General features: G+C 65.7%; 1 protein-coding gene across 1 annotated transcript in view; it reads left to right on the top strand.

Moving 5' to 3' along the window:
• Positions 1–1,639: 1,639 nt before the first annotated feature.
• SLC6A19 (solute carrier family 6 member 19) overlaps positions 1,640–8,260 on the top strand; it is a 15,022-nt gene continuing 8,401 nt past the window's right edge. Inside the window, exons 1-2 of the mRNA XM_049648314.1 lie at positions 1,640–1,894; positions 7,469–7,609. Of these exons, the coding sequence (XP_049504271.1) occupies positions 1,693–1,894; positions 7,469–7,609 (343 nt within the window). The 5' untranslated portion in view covers positions 1,640–1,692. The remainder of the gene's footprint in view (positions 1,895–7,468; positions 7,610–8,260) is intronic.

Here is an 8,260-nt window from a genome sequence, read left to right as displayed (position 1 = left end):
CTGTCTGTCTCCCCTTCTGTTCCTCTGTCTCTCCCTCTGTCTCTGTCACTTCCTCTATCTCTGTTCCTGTGTCTCTCCCTCTGTTTCTGTCCCTCTGTCTCTGTCCCTCTGTCCCTGTCTCCATCTCTCTGTCTGTCTCCTCTCCTGTCCCTCTGTCTCTCCCTCTCTGTCTCTGCGGTGGCATCTGTCCGCCTGTCCTGCTCTCGTCTCAGGAACCAGATGCGCCTAAATTCTAACCTGATTCCTCCCTTCCGGCCTCCACCCTTCCCCAGTCCCCCTGTCCTAAGGGCAAAGGTCGGACTCCTGACTCACCCCTCCCGAGTGACCCTCACTCGCCTTCCCTGGATTGTTCCTCGAATGTCAGCATGAACCAGTCAAGTGGGGTGGGGTCGGGGTCAGGCAGCCCCGGGCCGGAAGGGACATTATCGTCCAGTGGAGCGGGTCACTGGGGAGACAGATAAGCAAAGGACTCCCAGCGACAGAGCCCATCCCTCTGGGAAGGACCGGGTGGGAGTGGAGGCCAGTCAACAGGGCCATCAGAGAGGGCTTTGCACCCAGCTGACCCCGCAGGCCAGTGAAGGGAGCTCCCGAGGGAACGGCCCCGAGGGGGCTGGGTGTGGCCTGCTCAGTGACCCAGGAAAAGTGGCAGCGGGCCGGAAGGATTGCCAGGTGCAGATCTCTAGTGGGCACGTCCCCACCCACACTAACTCTGTCCCAAACTCTGCTCTGCCTTCAGGATCGGCTTGGCCGTCATAACCCTCAGGTGGGGTTCTTCCCTTGCTTTCCCAGGTTAGAGGCCAGGCTGGGCTGGAGGGCACCCGGGGCCAGAGGGCACCAGGTGGAGGCTACGACGCTCTCTGCGTGTGCCGCGGGCCCCCCAAGCCTCCCTGCTTGACCGCAGTGGAACCCCGTTTCCCACTGCCGTCCCCCCACCCCTCTCGGGGCCGCCCCATGCCCGGCGCTGGGTAGGAGGACAGAAATCCCGCAGCTGCCCGGAGAGGCTGGGGGACAGCCGGGTGACGACCCGGGGAGCCGAGCGCCCTGGGGGCTGCTGTGGGTCCCAGGGGCCCACCTACAGGCACCCCGCATCTGAAGGGGCTTCGGTACCCAGATGCCAGCGGGGACCCAAAGCTCCCTGGGAAGCTGGTTAGAGCCTGGTGCTCGGGGCCCGGAGGGGTCCAGGCAGCTCCAAACACCGAGTGAGCAGGGCAGTGGGCTGCTCCCAGGGCCCAGGTCCACCTCACGGCCCTGGACGGGGTGGGGCGGGGCAGGGATGGCCCCGCACATAGCCTGCGGGCAGAAGGAGCCGGGGAGAGGGGGGGCCGCCCCACCTCCTTCTGCCGCTGGGGAGTGTGACGGTGAGCCCGAGCCGAGCATCCCAGGGTCTGGAGAGCAGCGGTGTCCTGCAGGGAGGGGGGGAAGGGAGCACCCTGGGGGCGGGAGCCCTGGCGGCTGCGTTTGCTCAGTGGGAGGGGCCGGCCAGAGCCTGTGGGGCAGTCCCGAGGGTCTGCGGCGCCTCCACAGATAAGGCATTAACAGTTGGGGCGGACTCACCTCCAGATCTGCTGACGCCAGGTGCTCGGGGCGAGGTGCCAAAGGTTCCCTATAAAGTGCTGGGGCTCTGGGCCTGCGGCCACTCGCCCTCTGGCTCCCGACCCGCCTGGGCCACCAGGGACCGGCCCTGCGACCACCATGGTGAGGCTCGTGTTGCCCAACCCGGGCCTGGAGGACCGGATCCCGTCCCTGGACCAGCTGGAGAGCATCGAGGCCAAGGAGGCCGGCTCCCGGCCCCAGTGGGACAACAAGGCCCAGTACATGCTCACCTGCGTGGGCTTCTGCGTGGGCCTGGGCAACGTGTGGCGCTTCCCCTACCTGTGCCAGAGCCACGGCGGAGGTGAGCCCCGGGCTGGAAGGGGGTCCGCCTGTGAACGACGGGATGGGGACCCGGACCCAGGAGCCCATTCGCAGGGAGGGGAAGGAGTCCCCGGGGGCCGTGGTCACACACGCCGTCCCCCTGGAGTGCCACCTGCCTCCCCTGCGGATTCAGCCTCCACGTCCGCAGCGGGGGCAGGGCTGGGCAGGGTTGCAGGGCGGTCCGGGCCCCCACAACGCTCTGCTCTTGGCTCGTGGGGCTGACGAGGGATGTCTGCCGTCCGGACCCGCGCGTCCAAGCGTCTGTGTGCGTCCTCGAAGAGCACACCTGACCTGGATGTGAGGGGTCTGAGGGGAACCGGCCACTCCTCTGGATGGAGCCCCCTCTCCGAGAGCGGGAGGGGCAGTGGGGGGCAGCCCTTCGCAGGGCCACCACACGGGCACCGCACTCCTGCCTGGATAGAGGAGGGAGCTGGGCCGGGAGCAGGCGACCCACAGAAGGACTCCCTGACCTCAGGCCGCCCTGCCACCCCCAGAGGCCTTGGAGGGCCTTGCCTGGACCGCAGTGGTCTCCTTCCACAGGCCGAGGCTGCCCCTCTCCCTCTCCCCCAGCCCTGTGACGCTGGCTCTGTGTCCTCACCATGGTCGCTTCGCCCGCCTCCGGTCCCTATGGGCGACAGGGACGGAACCTCCATGAGTCCGCGGCCGCAGCCCTGGGGAACCCTGCGCTGGGGCTGAGCTGTAAACAAGGAGGGGTCTGGGGCAGGGGCAGGTGCTCACTGGGGAGACGGGCTGTGCAGAGTGGGCTGGCTGTCCCGGGGACGGGCGCCCCAGTGATGTGTTTGCGGGGCTGTTTGCTTCTTACTCTGAAGCACCCGCAGGCTCTCACCTGGGCTTTGTGATCTAAAAGCATCCCCGGGAAAGGCAGAAGTGCTCGTTCCTGGGTCAGCCTCAGGGGCCCTGAATTTCCCAGGGTTGAGCTTCCCAAGGTCTGGGAGGGACCTCAGGCCTCCTCAGGTCTCACAGACCCCTGATCCAGCTTCTGACTCTGGAAGCGGAAGCGGCAGCCACAGCAGAGGGGGAGCCAGAGGGAGGAGGGGCCCCAGCAGTGCAGCCTCTGCGGTCCCTGAGCCTGCCTCCCAGCTGCCTCTGGGGCCAGTGCCCCTTCCTTCTGGGACTTTCTGCTCACGTGCCCCCCAGGGCCACCCTAAGAGAGGGTCCCAGCCTGCTCCTGCTCACTTGTAACTGGGAGCCCAGCACCCCGCAGATTTCCTGCCCCCTGGACAGGGAAGGGGGCTGGCTGCACCCCTGCACTGCGGTCCTGGTGCTGTATTCACCCGCGGGAACCGTGCCCCCAGACCCTGCAGACTGACGGGCTGTCCCCCAGTCAGCCCGGGGAGCGGAGGCCTGCCCTGCGCCCCCACAGCGAGGTTCCACGCTGGCGCCGGGGCTGGGGGTCCGACCTCTGCGCTCCGGGACCCTCCGTGGCTCACGCTCTGTCCCGTCCAGGCCACCCACGCCCACCGGGAGGCCAGCAGCCGAGCCCAGGAGGCGGAGGGCCGCAGGGAGGTGACCGCAGCCGGTGACCCTCCGCGCGACGCCTCCCACGCCTGCGGCCCCAGCTGTAAGGGGTGGGGGGGGGGTGTGACTTGAGGGAGCTGGTTCCGTGAAGACGTAACATGCCTCCAACTACTTCCAGGACTTTTGGGTAATTTGCAAAGTACGACAAATATTCATTTACTTTATTTTTAACTTTATATTTTGGGGGGAAAAAGAAAAGTAGACAAAACGACATCCCAGACCCTGATTTCGATTCAGTCGACAACGTTCTGCTGTATTCGCGGCGGTGCGCACGCACGCACCCACCCGACACGCCTGCGCGCACACATCACGCACTGACGCACATGCCCACATACCCACGAGCGCACGCACCCACGCTCTCAATGCGTGCACACCGCACGCACCTACACACGCGCGCAGCCCACACCCACGCGTGTGCACACACGCCCCCGCACATCCGCGCAACACCCACACAACACGCGCGCACCCATGCACGCATGCGTGCACAGTACGCCCCCACACACACATTCACACGCCCGTGCACCCACACACGCACGTACGCATGCATGCACACACCCACTCACCCACGCGCGCGTGCACCCACGCGCAGTGCCCCCTCTGGCGCATGGCGTTAGGAGACTGTGTGGTCACTCGAAAGGTCCCCAACGCTGGGTCTCTCTGACTGGGGTCCCCGGGGCAGCGCTGTGAAGGGCGCAGGTGCAGGTGGTTCCCGGGTGGGCTGTGTCCTCCGCCTGCACCACCTCGGGGGTCTGTGTTTGGCTAGTGCTCCTCCCACCTCAGTGGGAGTTGGGCACGGGCTCTGTGCTCCTCTGCAAGTGACAGAGGTCCACGAGCCCCTGAAGGGTAGGTTTATCCCCACATCACATGGTGGGGTGGCACACAGCCACCCCACGCCCTGACCCAGAGCGTGCACGGGGCACGTGCTCTCACAGGGAAGCTTCCTGGGGCAGGAGAGAGCATCGGAGGGGGGTGGGGTGGGAATAGGATGCAAATGGGACTGGGGTGGGACTGGGGTGGGACTGGGGTGGGTATGGGAAGGTGCTGCAGGGTTTGTGGGTCACCCTGACCTAGGAGGAAACCCGTGTGTGGACGTGGGCCTGGGCCGGGGCGCTGGGCAGGGGCACGTGAGCCGAGCCCAGAGCTGGCATCAGGAACTCCTCCAAGGGTCCCTGTCTGTCCCCTCCCCCAGAGTCCCTGCTGCCACTTGTCAGACGCATCTCCGGGTGTACTTCTCTTTAGGAGTTTCCTCCTCTGTGAGCTCAGATAGTATCGCCCTTCTGTGCCTTGGCCATGGTGACCCCGTGCTGTCCTCCCGGGCCTGGAAAGGACCTGGGCACGGGCTCTAAGGTGCAGGCCCCAGGGGCAGGGAGGGCAGAACGGCTCGCCCAAGATGGCTCTCTGGTGTTTGGGTGATTTCTGGAGAGTTCAGTCTGGTCTGGACTGTGGACGGAAGGCGGGAAGGCCCGGGGGTGGGGGTGTGGGGGGCAGCAATCCACATCTGCCTTCAGAATGACAGTGACAGGGATGGAGGGGAGGGACCCTGGGGGTGACAGTGAAAGGGTTGGGGGGGGAGGGACCCTGGGGGAGGCAGGTCCCCCACCCACACATCTGTCGCCATCGCCTACAGGAGCCTGGGGAAATGATGCCAGTTTCCCGGGACCAATTCCGTGATGAGTGCCACCCACATCCCACAAAGCCCCTGGCGGCCTGTTGAGAGTGTGGTTACCCCTCAGGACTAACACAACTGGGCCTCCCGTGGGTCTCCAGACTCCCCGCCCTGTTTCCCGTTTCCTTAGAACGCCAGCCGTGCTTCCGCACCAGCGGGTCTGTCCCCCTTGGGTGCCGTCCACCCCTCCCCCGTGCAGCGGGCTGCCTCTGCGTGTGTGTGCGCGCGTGTCCACCGGTGCGGAAGCCTGGGCAGCACAGGGACGCCCGTCTCCAGGGACCTTTGGAACCACATCCAGGCGCCACGGTGCCTGCTGGCCGCTCTCCCTCCTCTGCCCTTCCCTGCTTCCTCCACCTTTACCCACAGGAAGGAAAGAAGTAGCTGGGTTTAAAAAAAAAAAAAGCCACGTATCCCCCAGGGCCTAATCTGTAAAGAGCTCTCGGCCTCGCTGGAGAACATTCTCATCCCTGGAAAAGAGCGTGGGGCCGAGGGGCTGCTCCAGGCTGGACGCTGCCCGGGGCCAGGGTACTGGGTAGGCAGACCCACCTGCCTCGCTGGGATGGGCCCCACAACGTGGGGGCACAGACGGCTCATTTTGGGCATGTGCCTGACCCCTCCTCCCCCCTTCCCCCACTGGCTGTGCCCACCGGGGCGGAGCCTCACACTCAGGGGAGCCGCCCACCTGGAGGAGCTTGTGTGAGGGAGGGCGCCGGGAGAACCGAGGTGGCTTCCTGGAAGAGGGGCTATCCGAATGGGGTTTCCCAGGATGAATAGGAGTTTCCTGATGGGGATGCAGGGACCGGAAGGCTGGTGGGTGAAAGTGGCGTCATGAGAAAAGGGGAGATTGAAGGACATTCTGGAGCCTTGTCCCCAAACGGACTTGTTTTCTTGGTAATTTTGCTCAGAGATTTTTTTTCTTTCTTTTATTTAAAAAAAAATGTTTACTTTTGAGAGAGATAGAGCACGTGAGGTGGCAGGAGGACAGAAACAGAGGGGGGCAGGGTATCCAAAGTGGGCTCTGTGCTGACAGCAGCGAGCCTGACGCAGGGCTCGAACTCACAGTGAGATCGTGGCCTGAGCTGATGTTGGGCCTTTGACCGGCCGAGCTTCCAGGCGCCCCGCTTAGAGATTCAAATCAAGCCCCTAAGAAAACGTTGGAGAGGCAGCTCTTTTCTTTTATCTTAACCCTCACGGACACGGTGACACGGTGACACGGTGAGCAGGTCCTGGTGGGGTGTAGGTGGCCCCTGCCCGTGAGCCTGTGGCCCGGGCTGGGCCCCCAGACCCAAGGGGATCCAGCTGGTGGGTCTTCGTTCCCCGTGCCCGTCCTCACTCTTTGATTTTCTGTCATTGTCACCTTGAGGGCCACATCCCCAGTCGTGGCCCATGCCCCTTGCTGTCCTGGAATTTTGACCTCGGCATCTGAAGGGGCCTGTCCCTGGAGTCCCGCGTTGGGAGGGAGGCCACTCAGGCAGTCCAGCACGCAGACCGAGGATGGCCCACTGCGGGGTGGGAGCACCACTGGGCTCTGCGCGGGGGTGGGGGTGGGGCTGTCCCTCCCAACACAAGGGACCCCGCAGAGGAGAAAGAGGCAGGGAGCGAACCCAGGGCAGAGGGGGTATAGGCTGAGGCTGGCAGAGATGGCCCAGGAGAGGGACCGAATGCTTGCCCCTCCCCCGCCCCCCACCGAACGCACCGGTCAGTCCTGAAGCCATCAGTGTGTCCAGACCCTCGTCGGCAGTCCCTACAGCGCAGCTGCAACCTGGCCCGAAGTTCACGCTCTGGTGACCTCGGCTGTGCTGGTCTCTGCTAGGTCGCGCTGGGCCCGAGGAGGGAGCGGCCCAGGGGCCCCGAGCCCGCCGCCTTCGCTAATTTCCCGTCTCAACCTGCTGTCCTGCGCTGAGCCAGCCTGGTCCTGGTGCCCCCAGTCCCGGGGGTCCCTGCATCCCCTCATGTGGTCGCGGCTCCGGGTCAGGGCCTTCCGAGGCCCTCAGTGTTGCCCAGCTAGCCTCCCGAGGCTCAGATCAAGGACCCCGGCGTGCACTCCCCCGGGTCGGTGTCTGAACCCTCCGCTCCCGTGACCTCTCCCCTCTGACCCTCGCACCCGGCTCCCCCCGGCACGCGGACGCCTCCGCTGATTCCGGGGGCTGCCGTCACGGCCCACGGACGCCACCGTCGGGAGGTGGCGCGTGGTGGCTCCCTGCGCGGCGGTGCTCGTGGCCTTGTGGTCGGGAACCTCCCAAGTTTGTGTCTCTGCAGGTGCTTCCTACAAATGCCTGCGTCGCCAGGGGTGGCCCGTCGCCCTCCCGTGAGCCGTCCTCTGACACGCTGCCGCTTCTCCCCACGCAGGGGCCTTCATGATCCCGTTCCTCATCCTGCTGGTCGTGGAGGGCATCCCCCTGCTGCACCTGGAGTTCGCCATCGGGCAGAGGCTGCGGAAGGGGAGCGTGGGCGTCTGGAGCTCCATCCACCCGGCCCTCAAGGGCGTAGGTGCGCCGCCGGGCTCTGCCGGGGTCCCCTATTGGCAGCAGGCGCCCATCCTTCCTTGCCCGCCTTCGCTGCCTGATTTCAGGGAGAGGAGGGGCCCAGCGCTTAGGCCCCGCCCCCGGGCCTTCGCAGACCCCTCCTTACAAGCTCAGGTCAGGGCCTGGGTCACTGCTGGCCGCCGGGGGCCAGCGGGGCAGCGGACACCATCCTGAGTCCCCAGGCGCCCAGCGGGTTGGAGGGTGTAGACGCACGGGGAGAGTAGAGACCCCTGCCCCTGCCGACTCCCTGCCCTGATCAGGGCTCGGGAGTGGCTGGATGGCCCGGAGGTGGGCTGACTGCTGAGGCCACACTCTTGCTCTCCAAGCTTCCTCCGTCCACTCCTTAAGGTCAGCAAGGAGGTTCCTCCCCAGCAGTGACACCTCGGCCGGCACTGACTCCTCGGCTGGCACTGACCCCTCGCCCCAGCACTGACTCCTCACCCAGCAGTGACCCTTCACCCGGCACTAACCCCTCACCCAGCAGTGACCCTCGCCCAGAACTGATCCCTTGCCCGGGGGTGACCCCTCGCCCGGCAGTGACCCCTCACCCGGCACTGACCCCTAGCCCGGCACTGACCCCTCGCCCCAGCACTGACCCCTCAGCCAGCAGTGACCC

Source organism: Panthera uncia, assembly GCF_023721935.1.
Source record: "Panthera uncia isolate 11264 chromosome A1 unlocalized genomic scaffold, Puncia_PCG_1.0 HiC_scaffold_17, whole genome shotgun sequence".
In the NCBI taxonomy this organism is placed as follows: Eukaryota; Metazoa; Chordata; class Mammalia; order Carnivora; family Felidae; genus Panthera; species Panthera uncia.
The sequence above is the reverse complement of the archived record's forward strand: the minus strand, read 5'-3'. Positions and strand labels throughout refer to the sequence as shown.